Source organism: Anomalospiza imberbis, chromosome 7, assembly GCF_031753505.1.
Source record: "Anomalospiza imberbis isolate Cuckoo-Finch-1a 21T00152 chromosome 7, ASM3175350v1, whole genome shotgun sequence".
NCBI classification, from domain to species: Eukaryota; Metazoa; Chordata; class Aves; order Passeriformes; family Viduidae; genus Anomalospiza; species Anomalospiza imberbis.
The window spans coordinates 16,512,224-16,532,203 of NC_089687.1; the positions used below are offsets into that span (position 1 = coordinate 16,512,224).

General features: G+C 38.5%; 1 protein-coding gene across 3 annotated transcripts in view; it reads right to left on the bottom strand.

Moving 5' to 3' along the window:
* Nucleotides 1-19,306, bottom strand: part of ITGB6 (integrin subunit beta 6) — a 29,156-nt gene extending 9,850 nt beyond the window's left edge. Inside the window, exons 1-12 of one of the 3 annotated variants that reach the window (XM_068195644.1) lie at nt 19,154-19,306; nt 18,905-18,981; nt 18,086-18,165; nt 15,102-15,300; nt 13,940-14,186; nt 12,900-13,065; nt 12,217-12,378; nt 11,369-11,464; nt 6,800-6,889; nt 2,073-2,207; nt 1,446-1,863; nt 762-984 (exon numbers count right to left, since the gene is read on the bottom strand). In XM_068195644.1, coding sequence (XP_068051745.1) covers nt 762-984; nt 1,446-1,863; nt 2,073-2,207; nt 6,800-6,889; nt 11,369-11,464; nt 12,217-12,378; nt 12,900-13,065; nt 13,940-14,186; nt 15,102-15,300; nt 18,086-18,165; nt 18,905-18,965 — 1,877 coding nt within the window. In that variant the 5' untranslated portion in view covers nt 18,966-18,981; nt 19,154-19,306. Of the gene's footprint in view, nt 1-761; nt 985-1,445; nt 1,864-2,072; nt 2,208-6,799; nt 6,890-11,368; nt 11,465-12,216; nt 12,379-12,899; nt 13,066-13,939; nt 14,227-15,101; nt 15,301-18,085; nt 18,166-18,904; nt 18,982-19,086 lie in introns of those variants that run through there. The other 2 variants (XM_068195643.1, XM_068195645.1) reach the window with 2 other exon arrangements.
* Nucleotides 19,307-19,980: the final 674 nt, after the last annotated feature.

Genomic DNA, 19,980 nt, shown 5'->3' on the forward strand with positions numbered 1-19,980 from the left:
TCCAACTGCTAGCTTAAATTTCTGCTGAAGATTGTTCCATTTGGACTGTAGCCCTACAAGAGCTCATGTAATACAAGCATTACCAATGGTGTACTTAGAGTGGTCATCTTCAAAACCTACGTATTTTTGGTTGCTTTTCCTGTCATGCACCATAGCAGACACCTTGCATCACAGCAGGAAAGTTACATAAATTGAGTAAGCTCAGTGGACAGAAGATATTCCACCATTTACAATCAATTTATCATCATCTTATACACGACATACAGCTACCCACTTATTCATTCCCAGACTAATTTCTAGTTTATTATACTTACACCTTTTTAATTGAGCCAAGCTTAACTGAATTTAGACTATGAATTTGGGAATGTGTGAAACTTGAGTGTACAACATGACCTTACTCATTCACATGTGTGAGAATGGCAATACAAATGCCAAATTTTTCTGTGAGGCCATATAAATGTCAGATAAGGCCACCATTCTGATTAGTTGTACAGCCAGGGACAGCAGTGGAAGTGTAAAGTTTTACCTGTTCTGCTTGAAGTTGACTTAATTGTTTCACATAAAGTCCTTCTGTACAAGCGTAATGCTCGTGAATGGTTGATATATGAGTTGTGACTACCCACCTCAAAGGACAAAGAAGCTCTTGGGTTCTGGTCTGTAAATCCAGTTTACAGACATGGCAGTAAACACACTGCTGAGGCAGTATAGGAAGCAGATACCTGGATGATATAAACATCAGAGGTTTAAAGCCACCACATTACCATCTAGAACTGCAGGGGTCACCGCAGAGAGGGCATTTTTCACACGTTTGGCCCAAAGCCCCTGGATGGGTGCAAGCACATGTCCCACAGATGCATTCACCTCTCCCACTGCACAGAGTCCCATCCTCAGCAATGCAGGTGCTGGTATCAGTTGTGCAATTACAATATTCACCAGTCCATCCACTGTGGCACCTGCACTCCCCACAGTCACAGTCACCATTGCCTGGAAAAACATTTGTTATACTTCAAATCAGCCACTGATAATTCAAAAAGAATCTGAAGGATGAACTTTAAAATTATTCTCTTCAACAGAAAATATTTTGCTCTCTCCAGCTCTTCTTCCTAACATCTTTCTTTCTCTCCCAGAATCTTCAGTTTTAAGTCAGAGGATCAGATTTTTGCTTATCCTGGCTGTAAGCCAGTGCAGCTCCATTCTCTTTACTGGAGTCCTCTGTGCGGATCTTGTCTCCTGGCAGTGCACGACCTAATTTGTAAATACTTCCGATTCATAATGGCATAGCTGAAACTATTTTAAGTCTAAAGACCATTCATAACTAGTAATTCTTTAAACTGAATTGATTGTGACCGAATACATGACGAAAATACAAAATCACAAGCTCCCAGCTAAGGGTGAACCCCTAAAGCTCCAAGTGGGGACACTAACAGCAGCGCCGAGGGCCGTACCTGCACACTGCAGCCCGCGGTGCCTGACGCAGGAGAAGTCGTTGCACTCGCAGCGGGGCCCGTAGACCTTGCCGTAGGGGGACGGGTGGCACAGGCACTGCCCGCAGTAGCAGTCGCCTCTCCCGCTGCAGGAGCTGTGCTCGGCCGGGCCCCTGCAGGAGCTGGCACCGAGGGAGCTCTCGTGGCACTCGCAGCGCGGCCCCACGTACCCGGGGCTGCACACGCACACCCCGCACTCCAAGGAGCCTTTCCCTTGGCTGCACCTCGGGCTCTTCTTCTCGGCCTTGGCCTGGCACTTACAGCTGCAGAGGGGATGAATTTCCATCTCCAGCATGTCGCTGAGCCCCACAGGTTTTATCTTGATAAGCCTTCTGGTTTTTTCACAAGAAGAGAGGCTAACAGTCACATTGAAAGAGACCTAGAAGAGAGAATGGGGCTGTTGGAAGCAGAGAGAACTCTGCAAGGTGCTCAGGAAGTGCATGCAGAGAACAGCGGAAGAGGGTCATAGGTACTGACTGCTTTTTGGTGACTTGTCTGGATGAAGATCGTTTAATAAAGAGCAAACTCTACCTTGCCGTCCTAAATTATATGAACTTCATGTCTTTGGGGAATACGTTCTGCACTTACTGTATCTCCCACTTTCACATGAGAGCATTTCCTCTGATGTGGAAAAAGGGTCCCATTGTTACAGATGGCTGTGAAGGAGAGATTGAGCCCTTCCGTCTCTCCCAGGATCTCCAATTCAACCTCAGACCTCAGCTCCTTCAAGGAAAAAAAAACGTGAGATGAATGGAGTGATAACACAGCCATGTGCTGCCACTGCACCACCTCTGTGGAACGTGGACTGTAATTTATCCTGACTTACACAGAAGCACACTCATGCTTTGGCACTTTGTTTACAGAGCCATCTATTGCAAGAAAAATGGGGAATGAGCAAAATAAAGCAAATACCAACAGACCCAGCTTTCAGTGGAAAGCAATAGTGGTATCACTTTAATATCTACTATCACAGGGCTAATTTCCTGCCCTTCCAGGAGAACAAATTCAATATTTTATTAAATCACCTTTCATAGCTCTGCTGACTGATAAAGGTTTTAGGTCTGGACTTTCTGAGGAGTGGATTTGCATCCCTGATTGCATTGCTAGGTCTGGGCTTTTCCTGATTAGCCAAACTCTGTTAATATTGCTCCCTCCCTTCCTTTCTTCTCACAATGGAAATTCCTGCTTCATGAGCTGTTTGTGCTATTTTAACCTGTATTCAACAACATCCCCATTATTTAAATCAATTTGTTTATCAAACTTCCATTTTGTGAGTCACAAACTGTCTTTCTGAAATTGCTCATACTAGGTATCTACATTTTAAGTCTTTAAAATATTTTATGGCAGCTTTGCTTACATAACCTTAATCCAAGCCTATCATAGGCCATGGGGAAATTCCCTATGACTTCATTAGTCTGTTGATCCAGTAAAAGAAAATTTTTCAAAAATACCTCAGCAACTGCTGAGAAAACACCTCACTGACTTGACTTTGTGCTCATAGAAGTTTAATTGCTTGCAAAATACCCCCTGCCCTTCAATCAGAGCACAGAGAACTTGCTGACCTTTCTTCAGTGAGTCATTCTACTCAAGGTAGTGGATGACTCAATGGAGTAAAGGTCTGGTGGGGTAAATCAAAGTAAAAATATCATAGGTAGAAACCTGTATAAACAACTCCCTGTCCTACGTACATGTTCTGGATTCCTAGGAAATTTGTCTTAGGGTTGTAAAATTGTGCCCTGGGCATCAGGTTTGTCATGCTGGTAACTCTGGATATGTCCAAATTTCCATTTCCCTTTGATTGGAGGTAGGTGCTTGTCTCACTATTGAAACAATGCAGACTTGTCGATAATAAATTGTTTGCCGTAGCTGGGCTCTCCCAGAAGGACCCAAACCAGCAAATCTCTGCGTAAAGCTGTAGTCCCTCTTCCACTAGCTGCAAAATTACAAGGTGCAAACAGAGTGCAACTGTGAAAGAAAATTAAATGCTGCTGAACACCAGATTGTAGTATTTTGAATTCTGGAGTCTGTATTGGGTCATTTGAATGTACCTTGCTGTTGTGAGAGATCAAATTATGCAGCTTACAGCACTGAAAAGGAACACAAACTGTGATAAATTCAAAGTTTTTAGGTCCTAATATATATGAGTACTTTTAATGATGTTTTAAAACTACTAAGCTGTCTGGCCAAATATCAGGACAAATATCAGACAGTTAATAGCAAAGAGCAGCTTTAAGCCATTCACAGAGAAACATTTGTGGTTCAAACATTTTTCTGAATGGAACAACAGACAAAGAAGTGCTAAATACTTGAGCACTTGTGTTACCTGTCCTTCCTAATACATTATTTCTTTGTTTTCATTTTTGTGTAAGTGTAGGGATTAAAACCTGGGGGGAAATAAAGGGTAATTTTTCTGAAATTTTAAATTCTTGGAATGGCTTTAATCAAATGGCCTGCTATGTGTCATAAAACATTTTAACCTACAGCTCTGCAACACGAAGTTCTGCAGAATTCAATGCTAAACAAAGCAGGCAGAAATATGCTTACAGAAGAAAATGAACCATACTTGGAAAGAACATAGAACTCCTTGCAACAAATATTTTGACAGCTCAGACTTCCTTAAGTTGCCTACTTCCTCTCTGAAGCTTTTATATGGCAACACATGGTGAATGGCATTAGCAAATCTTGTGTTTGCAAGTAAACACTCAAAAAGACTTTAAAAGTGTTAAAAGATTTAGCCTAACTCTACTCCCAGGGGGCAAAAAGTTATTTATTTCTTTTATTGTGAGTGGAGAAGCAGAGACACAGGGCATTGAATTACACTCCTGAGAGTATAATGACAAGTTTCTAACAAAAGTAGCATTAGTTCTGTTTTGCATGTGATTTTCAACTGTTGGTCTTCTGTCATTTCCTTCTTCACAGTCAAAAAAAACTTCAGATACCTCTACTCCTGTCAAATAAAGGGGGTTTTAGTGCTTCCTGCTTGGAACATTTTTCAATCACAAAACAATAAGATTGTCAACCTTTAAGGTTAAGTGTAATAAAAAGGACTTGGGGAAATTTTGAGTGTGACATGTTGCTACTTGCACACTTCTTACATCTCGAAAGAAATGTGGGATTTGAAGAACATACGTGCAGCTCTGGTGCATGGTCCAGACATGCTGTGCCTGGATGAGGTTGTGACAAGTTATGGTCCAAAGGCACGAGCACCCTTCCTGCAGTCACCTCCCTGCCACTGCTGCAGGGCAGCAAGCTCAGAGCTCCTCCGAACCGTGCCCGCGGAACAGATGAGAACAGGATCAGCCAAAACAGCTCAGGAAGGTGCATCGTGGTCACCACTGCCAACACCTGGCCTGCTCTGCTCCAAGCACGCAGCAGCTAAAAAGCCAACAGAACCAGGAGGCTGAGGACAAGGCAGAGGATGTGACGGTGCCTTTGTATAAACCTTAGTGTGCCCTCACTGTGCACTGCAAGCTCTTGTGGGCTCCACATCTCAGGAGGCACTCATGAGAGTCAGGCAGAGTAAAGAGATGGTCAGATAAAGCTACCAAGGGGATGGAGCAGCCAAGGAGAGACTTAAAGGACTGGGTCTCTAATTTGGAGAGAAGATTGCTGTGTGGAAGGTGTCTCAGTGACACAATTAAATGAAATTATGAAGACACAAAGATAAGGTGAATGCAGAGCTGTTATTCACCAAACCCTACCACTCAGGAGCTAAGGTGCACTCAGAGAAGATTTAAAGCATTAGAAGTAGGTTAAAATAGGAAAAAAAAAACCTGTGCCTTGACACAGTGGAACTGAACCCCTTCTTGTCATAGAAGGCAACAGAAGCCAAAAATACCAGGCTCAAAAAGGAGAGTAGGGAAAAAAATCATAGGCCATAGGAAACATAAGCAAATGCTATGAAGAAGAGGCAAGGATTCAGTCCTAACATTTTCAATATTCCAGTGAGGCAACTTATGTTACAGCAAAAGCACCAGGACACAGCACTGTGACAATTTTTGTGTGTTTTTACCATTACTTACTGACAACAAAATGGTATTTCAGCTACTAAATGTAGGAACCTGTGTCTATATATTAGACTGCCAGCTTGAAGAAATGCTGATAGGAACAAGATGTGACTAGCAGCAGGTTGGAATCCAGGAGTGAAATTCTATTGCCACTCAAAGTTTAGCAATAACTTTGCTCATAAGAAAATTTCCTCATCTTTATTTATTACAATTTGTACACTCCCAATATTAACCCTGAAGTTCTTTCCTTATATAATTTTTTATAAATTGGAGAAACTCTGGCTATTTTGCATTTCATTATAAAAAGTCGTAATTCAGCAATTGTATTGCCTTCATTGCTTTTGTAAGAGTTAGAAGAATTTGGTTTCCTTCCTATCACTAAGACCAAAGTAATTTTGGCACAGTGATGACTATCTTATTCAGGTGATAGAAAAAAGAGCAGGAAAAAGAGTAAGCAAATAACAGAAGCTATTTGCAAAGGGTTATTTGTCATTGTGGACAACTGGTAGAGCAGGTTTTTAATAAAAATGGGCTGAGATGGAACAGAGAAATCTGTGGAATATCAGCGTATTTGTAAATTGATATATCTGTGCAAAGATCTGTACAACTGCCTAAAAACATTCCTCTGACAGAAGAGAACTAGGCACCCAGGATTCATTTTACAAACAAAGCTCTGAAGAACTCTGCTGTGTTTATTTTCTTGACATAATTAAAGTATTTCTTTGTATTACTTAAACAAACTGGTTCAAGTCCTGACATTACCTAAACAAACCCCTGTTGGCTCCTATATTGCTCTTTTTGAAAACCTCAGAACAGCCTCACAGAGGCAGCATCAAATTGCTAAAGCAGAGAAGAGCACTGAGCACAGAATAGTATTTTTTCCCCCAGATATTCTTGCAAAGCAGTTTTTTGTCTGCTTTGGTGGCAGCTACCAACAGGGAGAGACTTGAGTCCCTGTTGAGATATGGAAATGAGAGACCTGAATATTAAAGAAGCATTAAGAGTAGGTGTAAAATACAGGAATATGAACAAGGCAATGCAGATGACGCACTGATATAAATTCAGCATTCCAGCAGAACTAAGGATTGACAGAAGGTTATAGGAATTTTGTTTCTGTGCTTACTTAATCCTCAGAGCGAACACTTTTCCTGTTAAGGTCAGCACCTAACATAAAAAATGATGTAATCATTCAGTTTCATAAAAGGAGTCAGTTCATAAAAGGAATCAAAGACACATCTTTTTACCAAACTGCAAACCAAAGTCAAACATGTAAACATGAAGGAAGAAGCTGCATTGTACCCATCTTACCTGATATGCAGCAATGATCAACTGGAGAATATTTCCAGAATCCTTCTGTAGTCGTCCAACTGTAGCACCAGGAATAAGCTTTGCATAATTCTGGAAATATAAAAAATGAATTTAAAGCACAACAAAAGTCTAGGTGACAAGGAGCTACCGTCTAAAACAACCCCAAACCCAAAGAAAGAAAAAAACAAAAAAACCCACCCCAAAACCCCAAAAACCACCAAACAAAAAAACCCTCAACAAAACAAAAAAAAAACCCAAACAAAAATGAAGGCGCTGACAACAAAATCAAGTGGATTGAAGCCAAGTGAAATAAATAACACTAACATTTTCAAGTATTCTTGCAGTCTCCATTGCACGTGTCTTAATGAAAATGTCAGATGGAGAAGAGCTGGTTTCATTTAAAATTCATTGAACATAAATTGGTAAATCACCTCTACGTGATTGGAAGTTTGATACCATAGTATCCTTCAAGCTCTAATTTTTCAAATTTAGAGAGAAGATATGTTTTATCAACAGTTGTATATCTCTTTAATAAAAATATCCAGAAACAGATTCAGCTGCTCTACTGTTGCTGCACTGCTCAAGAGTCTTGGACCCTACCTGCTTTAACCCATGCCTTTGGAAAACAATGTGTTCATCTTTAAAAAAAAAGCACTGCAGCACTAGTTTTCCTTTACACATTATCATATCAATGCTGTTATTTTAAATAAAAGGAAAATATCCAGAGAACTATTAATAAACATGGGTAATTTGATACACTTATATCCTTCTTATCCTTCATATCTCCAAAAGCTCTGTGATTATTTTATGTATTATGTATGGAATAGTTATCATTCATTAGATTTCTAGTGCTATTGTAAATCAGTGGGATTAACTGCATTTTATGTTACAGCTGGCGACTTTGCATTCCTGACTCCTCCTGTGATTAGTGCCCTCTCAAGGATTCTTGGAATATTGAAACTCTGTGTTTTGTACATGTGGACCTTCTGAGAGAAAAGTTTACAAACCTGGAATTTAAAATACAGTCCCCTTTAATCTGTGGTATGCAAAACAAACAGCAGGGATATGCTGCTCTGAACACTTTGGTTGATCTCTTCCCTAGGAACAAAAATTTTTTACATGGTGATACAAGGATGGTATTTCAAGCCCAGGCTGAGTGTGTGTCTCCAGTCCATTGGTTAAACCTCTCCTCTTAGCAAATATTTCTGTTCAACCATTGCCAAGGTGAGGCAGATGGATGCTTTTGGGGTGCTGCTATTGCAAAACATCCAAAGGATATCACGGAATTTAGTCCTTTAGCAAATATTCATTAAGAGGTGAACTGCCATTTTATAGGGAAACTCTAATTCATGTAAAAGAAATTTGACAATTATGTATTTGAGCTCAGTGGGGTTATGTCTATATTTTAGCAGTGTAAATGATAGAAGAATTTTCATCATAAATAGTGTGCCATGCCAAATATATAAAAATAATTAGAAATTCTGTATGAGTGTGGAGAATAGAGTAATTTTAGTTCAATTTTCAGCAGTGCAATACAACCTAAAACCCTAATTTTCAACCTATTTCTCCTGTGATATAAAAAGAAATAATTAATCCAAAAAAGAGTAAATTTTGTTTCAAAAGAAATACTTCTTAGTCAGGACTAAAGATGGAGTCTTTTCCTTATCTAAGTTTGAATATATTTTTAAAAAATTTTGCTTGAAAACAAATAATATCATCAGAGTAGCAACTACTTCATGAAAGCTTAAAGACCGATGTTTTCTTTTGTACCAAAGTAGGCTTTGTTAAAATATAAATATTGCCATATTCACAGATGCTTTTTGAGTGAATAGTTTTTATAGAATGAAAACATCCCCTGATGCTTTGGCAAGACTCAACTGAGACTAATGATGCTAGAAGTTAGACATTCATGAATGCATTATAAAATACCTTTTTTAAAAATAAATCCTTTTAAAAATAATCTTCAATTATCAGAGCTCAGTGTAAAGAATTTTCTCTTGCATCTGATCTAAATAATCTCTTGAGGTTACTGTGCAGTAGCTTTTTAGGTGCATGGAAGGTTCAAAAGCAACGCCAGCTCTGTTACAAGCATAGGTGCTCTGTGCTTGCCACCCCTAAGATTTGTGTTAGATAATAATACACATGTAAGCAGATAAACTGAAAATTCAGTTGAAGAGGATCAAAAATATTACATGACTGAATTATTTTGGGCTAAATTGTTGGGGATTATGCAGGGCTAGAAATACAAAATATATATTTGACAGTCTGAACACTGCACTTTAGACTAATGGAATCTATCAAGTCTATTTAAAGAGGTGTTTTTTAAGTCCTCACAGTAATTTTAATGTAAGCTTGTCCCTGAGAACTCCATTATAAATAGCAATAGTCAGTATTGGTATCTGATGTAATTAGAAACTGAGTTCAAGTAGATTGGAGATAAGATATCTGGGGAGAATCTTTCCACCTCAGAGGATAAATGGAAGGGTTTTTTGAGGGAGCCTACAGAATCTCCACCACTGAAGCTTTTCAAGAGAAGTGAAACACCAAAACTTTTAGAGCCCTCTGCCACCACTTTCAGGCTACCTGAGCAGGGACCTTACCACAAGAATAATTCTCATTGTCTTGCTTTGTTCTTTTTACATTCTTAAGCATAGATACTGGTTATTTACATTTATATTATAAATTTGCATCACAGGGATGAAAACATGGCAGTATCTATTTCCCTGTTTTCACACACTACATAGACCTTTTAACGGTAATTGTTATTTGGAAAAATTGCACTGTGACACTTGTGTATGATTTTCATACTTGCTTTGACCGATTTTCCACATCACCTACAGGACAAAAAGCAGACCATGACAAATACAGCTATCCACTAGTGGAATTAGTAGATATATAATAATATATAATTATATATATAATAAATATTCCATTAGTGGAAGAAAGCAGCATTAAAAGACAAAATCAGCAGATAGATTATATTCAGTGGGATTATTATACACCCTGTAAAATAGAAGGCAGTTGTATTTCCTTTTTTTTTTAACAAAGGAAGCAACAAGAGCAAACCATTCCCTAGATGGGTTAACCATGATTTGTATTTTGTGTTAGCTATAAGTCCTTGTTTAGGTGTTCCCTGTTACCAAAGGGTGCCTCTTGGTAACCTTGATAGTGACACAGGAATACTGAATAGAAACACCTTGATGAGAATGCTGGTGGCCACAAGCAATTTCCAAGGTAAACCACAGTGCCATCAGCAAGAGAAATACTTCTGTGGACAAAAAAAGGCTCCGTAAGTCAAACAGGTATTTCCCAACTACCTTCCTAGAACAGCTCCTATTCATTAAGCACCTATTAAAAAAGCACCTATAAGGAAAAAATGTTTCCCCTGTCATTAGTTGGATGTCTATTAAGAAATAGTTGAAGCCACTGCATTTGTAAGTGGTCGACTTCTACTGTTATCAATCTAAATTTTCATGATCCAGCTCAGTGCTCAAAACAGTCTTCAGAAATGCAAGGCAGTCAGTGCTTCAAGACACAGAGTTTTCCTTCCCTTGTCAAGGCTGTAATCTGAGAATCAGTTTATGCAATTTGTGACTCTTGTCACTTTTGTCAAACAGCCGGAGCATCAGACTTACTCAAAACAACTGTACCCCTAGAATCAGTTGTAGAAGTACCTGGGGGGTCTTCCCTGGGCTACAGAGAGGACAGAAATAGAAAACCATCCTACTGGTGACTACCTCAAGGACTCAGCGGCTCTCTCTTTTCTCCTTCTCTTTCTTTCCTATCTTCCATGTGGCAATCAGAGCAGAGGAGCCCCTCTCCTCATTACTGTACTTCTGGTATTAATACAGAATGTTTTGCAAAGGCTTCTCCTTCACAAAGCTGGTCTTATTGTATCAGCAGGATTATCCTTATTGGCTTCCTCTCAACCAACCTTAATAAATTTGGGCAAGCAATTTCTCTCTACTTGTCCCCTTTCACACAGCAGGGTGTAGCCAGGCAGCCAAGCTTAGGCTGCAAAACCCCTTATTACCCATGATGAACTCTTATCTAGAATCTCTTTTAGTGTGTGAAGATTTTTTCCCAGAAGCAGGACTGGAAAAAATGCAATAAAAATTGAAAGGGTCACAGAAATAAAGAAAAATGGAAAAAAAACCCCAACAAACCAAGATCTCAGAGCAGGACGATAACTGCATGTTTCAGGTATAGTCTTGTTTTATAAAAGTGAGAAAAGGTTCAGCTCTCCTCTAGCCTTATTAAATACAAAAGGCTAATGATAATGATGATTCTGAATAGTTTAGCAATGCATAGTTTGTCAATCATTGACTTATAGGATTAGTGTGATTCAACTTGAAATCTGATCTAAAAGTTGCCTTAGAACACCAAAATCAATACATGAAGAAGCACTTAAGCAAAAGAGCTTCCCTCTGATATACAATTTCCTAGTTATTTTTATCACAAAAATATATTTTAGAATTCAGTCCTTAGTACTAGAATTTCTGTATCAGCTGTGAAAAAAGGTGAACTTTAAAACAAACACTGCCAAACTGAACATTTTAGTTTGCTCACCTCATATATGTGAACTTGCTCATTTGTTACAGCAAAAATTAATAGAACATTGTTTTGCACGAGTTTGTCAATTAATTGTCCAATTGTTGGATACTCCTGCAAACAAACAAAAGAGAGGCACATAAATCTGTTTCTCATGTGCTTTCAGTTCTTGTCTCCCATGAAAGACACATTCAAGTGATCATAATGAACACTTTGTTCTCTGTGTAGTATAAACTTTAATTAGGAATACACGTATACAAAATAAAAGCACATATAATTTCCTCACGCTGTTTTTAAAGAAACCCCTCTGTGAAAAGTACAGAGCCAGGTTCCATAGTGGGGGCTTTGGCTCAGTAGCATCTGCGTTATATATACATATTTAATCCAAAGAGCTACACTGCACCAGAACAACAGTATTTGTCCTACAATGGACACCACAGTGGGCACATTCAGTATTTCTGAACACTGAATATTAAACTGGTAAGTTCTCGTACAGGAACAGTGCCCTGCAAATTCCTGAACTGGTCCTGAATTCACACCTTTCAGGGAACATAACTAATGCAAATCTTGCCTTCCCTGCAGAAGGAAATACTATTTAGTCTAATTCCATGGGCTTTCCTGTTCTAGAAATCGTATTTTTTCTTTCTTTTTTCTTAGTTATAATCCATCCTGATTCCAGTCAAGCACGCTGTTCTCTCTTTACTGAAACATGCAGTTACAAATAAAATAGATTACATTAAATATCTGGATTCCCTGGCTTTTACACATTTCAGTGCTAAAAGTGTAATTCACTAATTTTCTAAGTTGTTTGTGTTAGTCTTTAAATTTCCAGAATATGAGAGTGTACAAAATTTGTAGGTAATTACCTGAACAGTTGACATGGAATATTCATTATTGTGGTCCAAATGACAGTTCCCATCATTAGGAATAACAATCCCTGCCAGTTTACTGTCCATCCCAAAATGGGAATCAGCGTCACTCACAAACACCAGCAAATGCAGAGAATCATTCCTCCAGCCAATTTTTTCCTGTCATTTAAAACACATCAGTTTAGCAAGCTATATTGCATCACAACATAGAAAACCAGCAAAATATTTGGAGAACGGCATCTCAAAATGAATGAATAGCACCATTCTCAAGGAAGTATCACAGGCAACACATCTCCTAAGAGATAATGTTCATTCCATTGTCTTTGGCTAACATTTTGTTTCCCCATCCCTGTGTTTAATAACATGAGTTGGCCATGTTCATGTCAATCTGCTTACTACTCTAAACATAGTTAATAAAAAATATTTAAATGGAAAAACAGACAGTAATTATACTGATATTTGGGCTTATTTGTGCCTGGCAATTAAAAGGAAACTGAGACTAAAATATTGCAATATGCATGTTTTACTTGTACAGCCAAAAGTATTTTCACATAAATTTAATGAGGCTCTTGGTTTGTGTTAAAAATTTTTGAAAAAAAATCAGTCGCTTTGAAGTACCAACATATAATACTAGAAGAGATAATATATGGAATAATATTACACCTAGAAATTTCAATTACCTTGCAAACAGCTGCCTGCATAATTGCATCAAATCCTCCCTCTGGAGTGTCTATATTAGCAGAAATTCGCTGTCCTTTCACAATTTCATTGAATTTTTCAGCATCATTTGTTAGGGGCAAAACATTTTTATATCCAAAGGTGGGTAAGCACTCGTATGGTACGCTTCTGCAAGAAAAGTGAGACAGCTTATGGATAATAGAGAGTGAAAAATCACTGGAATGGCTGCTTCAGAGGGCTGCCTGGATTAGTTTTGGTCTTCTGTCTCTTGTCTGTGCCTGAGAAGGATTAGTGAAAAACCTAAGATAATTAAAGAGCGTTCAGTGTCTTGGGCAATGGAAAAAATTCTGCATAAAGGCTGGGAAATGCCTCCTAGAACAGAGTAATTCAGCCAGTTACCAGCGTGCAGCCCTTGCCATGCCTCCTGCTGTGCCTTGATCTCCTATTTGGAAGTATACTGGGATCTGTAGCTCCTTAATGGCACTCAGAGACAACCACCAGCTGCACTCCTGCTCCAGGTTGCAAAGCCCAGCTTCTCCCCTACACAAGTTAGCTAAGGGCTAGGGCAGCCAGAGGCTGGGGAGATTGATAGACTTAACGGGGGAAAAAAAGCAGGAGAACAGCACTGATGGCTAAATGAAACTGGTATTCTGTGTTGGGTTTGAGTTTGCAACTCCTTAGTATAGTTCATAAAGTTCTTTTTTATATATATATACATACACTAGAAAATGAAAGAAATTAAAGAAAAATACAAAACTACATGCCACATACCTTTCTGTTGACATATTAAGCACATTTGTAATAAGCAGTAAAAGCTAAAAAACAGACTCACTCACTCCCAGATTCCTCTATCCTAATAACTTAAGACTCAACAGAACAATGATCAGAAGGTGAAAGAGAGAACCAAAATCTTGTTCCACAAACCAACTCATTTGCAACTGGAAGAGGGGAGAGTTTCCAGTGAAGCTGCTGAAATTAATTTTAGCCTAAAGATTATGACAGTGTTGGCATACAAACAGATGTTGGGACTTTCCCTGCCTACCTGCAAGGGTTGTTTATTTCTGCAGCTGTAGTTTTGATAAATGGTGAAACTGGTTTTTCAACAAAAGATCCAAACCCCAGTCTAAAGTTGCTTGTCAGTTTTGACATCTCTTTGGAAAGAGTTGAACCCAGTTCTTTGATTGTATTCAGGTCATCATCCATGGAAGCTGAAAGATCCATGAGGTAGTAGAGATCAATTGGATAATCTTCAGTCTGGCGAACCTTGATCTGTATTGTTTCTTCATGTCCTATTAAGGTCAGGGGAAAGTGGGACACATATCAGCACTTCTGTGCAGAAAACATGAGCAATACCAATTTCTTCATAAACTTCAATATGGTGACAATTATTGGATATTTTAAACCACCAGTAGCATTTGCAAAAATATTTCAAAGATTGTCAACAAACAATCTCAAATAAGGGTCTGAAAAATTAAAAGTAGTTCTAATGTTTGGGGTTTTTTTAAAACAGTTCTTCAGTAATGCCATAACCACAGAATTAAAACTGATTGTTATAATTTAAAAAAAACATGAAAACATCTCTTCAGCTGTATGCAGCTTTAGAAAATTTAGATATGAAGATAATTAAAACTAGAGGTAGCATTTTGGGGTCCTATCATATCATTTAAAAATTTAAACAAAGTCAAAGTGTACACAGAGATTTTATTCTCAGTTCCAACACTATGACCTGACCTAACTGGATGTCTCTTACTTTTTTTCATTCCAAATTTTCTCCAGGAAAACTTCAAATCTGAGGGATCCCAAGGTGGTTCTGGAATGCTACCATAAATGTCACTGGTACCTTGTAAATCCTCAAAGCAAGATTTTATGTTGCCTCTGAGATACTCTGTTTGCCAGACCAGCAGGGGAGAGGCACAGGAGCTTGGCTGGGGAGGAGCCAGGGGCTTTCATTCTCTCCCTGCCACTTCACTGGCAAGAGAAGAGAGGAACTAAAAATATATATCCTTTTTGTTATGATGTACCCAGCACTTCTGAAAATATTCTGAATGCGGCTGAACCTAGTTGTCATGTGATGAGTCAACAGATAATTTTGGACTCAACACAGGTTTTCATCTTTATTCTGTCAAGATATTTTTGAGGTTGTTCAATCTAAGAAGCTTCAGTTTATCACACTGTCTGAAATAAACCTATGAGCTGTGACTTACCTGGTCGCAGCCTCAGAGTTAATTTCTGGGGAGAAATTTGTGTGACATCATTTTTCTGGGATGATGCAGTTAGGGGATCATTTCTGTGAGTTTCTACTTCTGAAATGGGAAACTCAATGAAATTCAGCTGGCATCCTTTGGACAACAGATTTTCCAGGGTATCACACCTCCCATGAATTCCAGATGAGTCTGTGTAATTCTAATGCAAACGGGAGAAGGAAGGCATGAGTTAAATATTTTTACTGACTAGCCACCAAGCACCTGCCCCACAACTCAGGGAATGGAAACAAAGATGCAACTTTGTGCAAACTAGTGCAGAACTAGATATAGGTGGCACAGAAACCCAAATTTGCCCTTCATGGGTCATGTCACACAGGTGTATAATTAATGTAACTTACACCAACTTGTTGTCCTGGGAGAAACTGCTCTATTGTTGGGGAATGGGAATTGTGCCACTCACTGCATTTGGCTTTTCACAGTACTGGGAATGATAACACAAAGTCCCTCTGAGCCGCTGGTTTTTCTATCACAGAATTATGCCACAAATGCATCAGTCTGTCCTATACAGTTTAGAACTGCTGACTGAAGCATGTTATTTAATAAAAGAGGTCTTGATGATAATAAACTCCTGGACAACTTGCGACAAACAGATTGTGGGTACCCAGTGTTTACTGGTTCTTTTTTTCTGGCCTACACTTTCTCCTCATTTAATCTGTTCACTAAAGCAGGCATCAAGTCCTTGTTCCTCTGCCTGGTGCCCAGCAATGACCACAGCCTGTCCCCAGTGTTCCTCAGCACCAGTGGTGCTCTCAGCATCCCACACCTTAATTTGGCCCAGCATCTTCCTTGACCTTCTACCAGCCAGAGGAAATCAAAAGCCTATAGATATCAATTGTATATCTCACAGTTTATTGTCATTTCTCAATTCAAAGCATTGATATGCATTCCTTTCTACAGCCCTGCTACAGGGTAGGTACTAACCTCACATGGTGCTGAAGTTAATGGTTACTTTTACAAAGAGGCTTATGTGCCTTATTACCATTTCCCAGAGCTATGTCTAGAGTTAAGATTCTCAAAATCAGTCAGCTGTCTCCTGGAAAGTGCTCTGGCCTGCAACCCCTTTTGACAAAAGCCTGGGCAATGCCTGGCAGAATCAGCTCTGTAACATTCAATTCCTGGTGGACAGTCATGGGCCCATACCATGCATCTGCTCTTTTCTCCTAGGTCTGGGCAAGCAACCCATGGATCAGCCATTAAGCCACAAAAATTCTCTGAATTCAGTCACTGAAAAACTTTCCATGCAAAACAAAACAAATTTACTTTAAACCTACTAAAAACAGAACTATGACCCTTTTTTTCTACCAAAATATCACCCTTCATGCCTGAAAATTGTCAGGCATCTTATGTATTTTGGTGGAAGTGTTGAGGCACCTGTTGGGAACAGTGGTTTATTATTCTCCAGACTGAACCTGATGCCTTTGCTCAGGCAAAACTCTCACCCACTGCTTCAGGAATACAGCACACATAAATTACACATGCCATTATAAACCTTTCACAGGGAGATCCATATTGTCCCCTTTAGTTACACAGTTTGTAACTTTTCCAAATGTGTGAAGAGACAACCTCATATTTCAAATACAATTACAAAGTGTGTTCTTATCCTACAGAAAACATTGGTTTCTTTAGAGGTGCTTTTGTTTGCTTGGATACTAAGGCTCCTATGCCTTTTGCATGCTTGATGTGCTGTTTTCTAACAAAGAAATTAATGAGCTTATGAACAAAGAAGAAAAATCATGTTTACTACAGTGAAGTTTTCAACAGTTCCACAGTGTTTTTTTTTTTTTGTTTGGTTTTGGGGTTTTGTGAATCAATAAATTATATTGGGTTCTTTTTCCCCTGAAAATACATGGCAGTAGTCAAAATTATGGGATTCAATTTCAACAAAATCCTGTTTTATAGTACAGATGTAAAAACTACTGCAAACACACTAATGTGGGGTCTTTTTGACCTCCATGGTAATATATTTTGCAAATCGCAAAATATATATTTTTAGAATTTTTAAAATAAAACATGCAGTTTTTTCTTTCTGAGCTATTTCATAAAGTGTTTTAGTCCCATGCTGTGTCATTTTGCTGTACACAAAAACAATAAAAATGGTTAGCAGCAAAGGTGCAATTCAGAAACAAAAATGAAAAATACTTTATTTCTCTAGTATTTCTGTCAAGTTTTTGTTGCAATAGCTGACTATCTTGTTAATGCTGATGAACTAAGAGCTAGAATATTTACTGTGAAGTGGGGAGATTTTATTTAGCACCATTTACAGGAGAAAGTTTTAAAAGCAGAAATGTGAAGTCACTTCCCCAGGGTTGCACTGAAAATCTGAAACAAAGGCATAGGAAACAAATCCAGATATATTTTTTAAGTCCGGTGTTTTAGCCAAAACACATCTATATCATACGAATTTTAAATCCGACATTATTGCCATACTTAAAATTAACTACAGATGAATAATTTCTATATGGAAGTTTTATATCTGTAAACTTTTACACTCTTGATATCTGCAAACCTTCTGTTTGCACTGTCTGGCTTGGCATGTAATCTGTAAGATACAGTTTGGCCTCTGACTTTGTGTCTGGTGCTTCATCATCGGTGCTGGGGGTGAGCCAGCCCTCGGGCTCATGACCTGAGACCCCCAAATAACACTCCTATTTCTGCCTTAGATTTTGAAGGTTGATGTTTTTGTGGTTTTTTCAAACAAAAAAACAAACAAACAAATAAACAAACAAACATCCTAGCAACCATACTATGAATAACAGACCATGGAGAGTAGATTAAATTCCACTTCTGCTCCCCAGGAAGGCTTCACTAAGCACTGCATGCATTACAAAACCCTGGGCTGACCCAATTAAGTCAATACTTCATCTTCACTCGGAGTGACTACAAAGACTTCAAGTCTTACTTTGAATTTTTTTTTATCACTCTACCTCTTGCAAACACCAAGCGCAGTGTGGTCCGGAAAGCAAACAATCTTCACAAGTCACTGTGCTTTCCTGAGAACAGGTCCCTGAATTTAAATCCAAGAAGATAAAAGGCTGTTAATAATATGCTGAGTCAGTCAATTTATGAAGAAACTTGTCTTTTAGAGAATGTGGGTGGTGAAAAATGCACATATTTAGCCATATTTAGGATTACTGATAAAATTTCTTCTTAACAGTAGTTCTATTGGTAAAAGATTAACTCTCCAATAAAGATTAAAACCTCAGAATTGCCGGCAATTAACATACCTCCTTTTGCATGCTTTATGGGTGGCATTCACTTAGAACATGTTAACTTGTTCCCTCCAGTGCACCTGATAGAGTGTTACATGTCTTTCTGGTATGGTGTCGGTAAGTCATTTCCCACATAACCAGGGATATTAAAAGAACAGATTTATGCTCACTCTGTATGCTTAATATTGCTTCACTCAGCTCTGTAGATACTTGATATGATTTTTGTCCAATGTGTAACTACCAGAGAAACACTCAGCCATATGTATAATATGAAAGATTCTTAGTAGATCAAACTGTGATTAGTGAAAACGAAATTGCTCAAATGTCTGTCTCTTTCAAACCTGTTGTGCTATGTAATGACCACCAAATTGTAGATGAATTGGCAATGCAGCCCTACAGCAGTCTGTCAAAAAAAGGTCATTAAATAGAAAGGAAAGATTAAATATAGAAGGCAGAAAGCTATTTCATGTCAACTTCAAGCAAGAAACAATGCAAAATGATTTTGAAATGGATCTCCCTGCCCCTGAGCCTTACCTTGCACATAGTTATTTCTTTGCAGGAATAGGAAACAGAGGCAAAGCAATTCAATCCCCATTCGTTTTCAGTGCTGGCTGCATGACAAAAAAAATATTAGCTTGTTAATTATCGTCTGCATAAAGGTAGAATGTCGTAAAAAGCATGCATTCCTGGAGGGTATGCTTTCAGGTGTCACGTACGCCGGATCGCGAGGAAACTTCAACCCCAGCGGCACGGACCATGAACAAAAGTGAAAACAAGGGCTACCTGGGCAGGTAGAGAGGACAAGCTGTGCACACAGTAATGTGAACATGGTTATCACTTCCTTGTTTTCCTGGACTCCTTATAAGGCATACGGGGAAAATTCATTCAGGTGAAGATTTCTGTCAGTCCCAGTCACTCTGGGTCCTAGAGCAACCCACCCAAGAGACCTGTTTGCACTGTATAACAACCCTTCTAAGGCTCCTTCAAAAGAACACCTTTAATTGTGCCCTGAGGGGAGAGGGATCATTAAGATTGCCAAGTTAGTATACCTGGAGAGAAGAAAAAATCCCAGTTTTTCGGATTTCCTGATGTGGAGGGAAACTCATAAAGGCAATTGTGAAGGACAAAAACCCAAACTAATCACAGATTAAAATTGAGGACTTTGCTTCAGTACTTGAAGATACCAAGTACATTGATTTTATTAACATTCCACACTGCAAGGGAAATGCTGAAGTTGTATATTTTTTTAATATGTAGAAGGAGGAATAATTTTATTCCCAGTACAGCAACTGACTTGAAAAAAGAATCATGTCAGCCTTAACTCTGCCTAATAAGTGGCCAAATATTCTACAGTACAGAAGCAACTGTATAACAAGTTATTGCTATTCTTCTCCACCTTTCCAACCTGAAATGAACACAAAATATGTATTTCTTACCACCTTATTAAAAGGAAATAAAATTCCTTATTTCCAGATTTCATGTCTTCCCATCTTTTATGCTCTGCTATTGTCTGTTTTAAAAATCATTTTTTCAAGACAAGTCTTGTCTTTTCATAAGGATTTGCAATAGTCAAAGTAGGGATGGGTCTGTGTTAGTTAAATTCAACATGC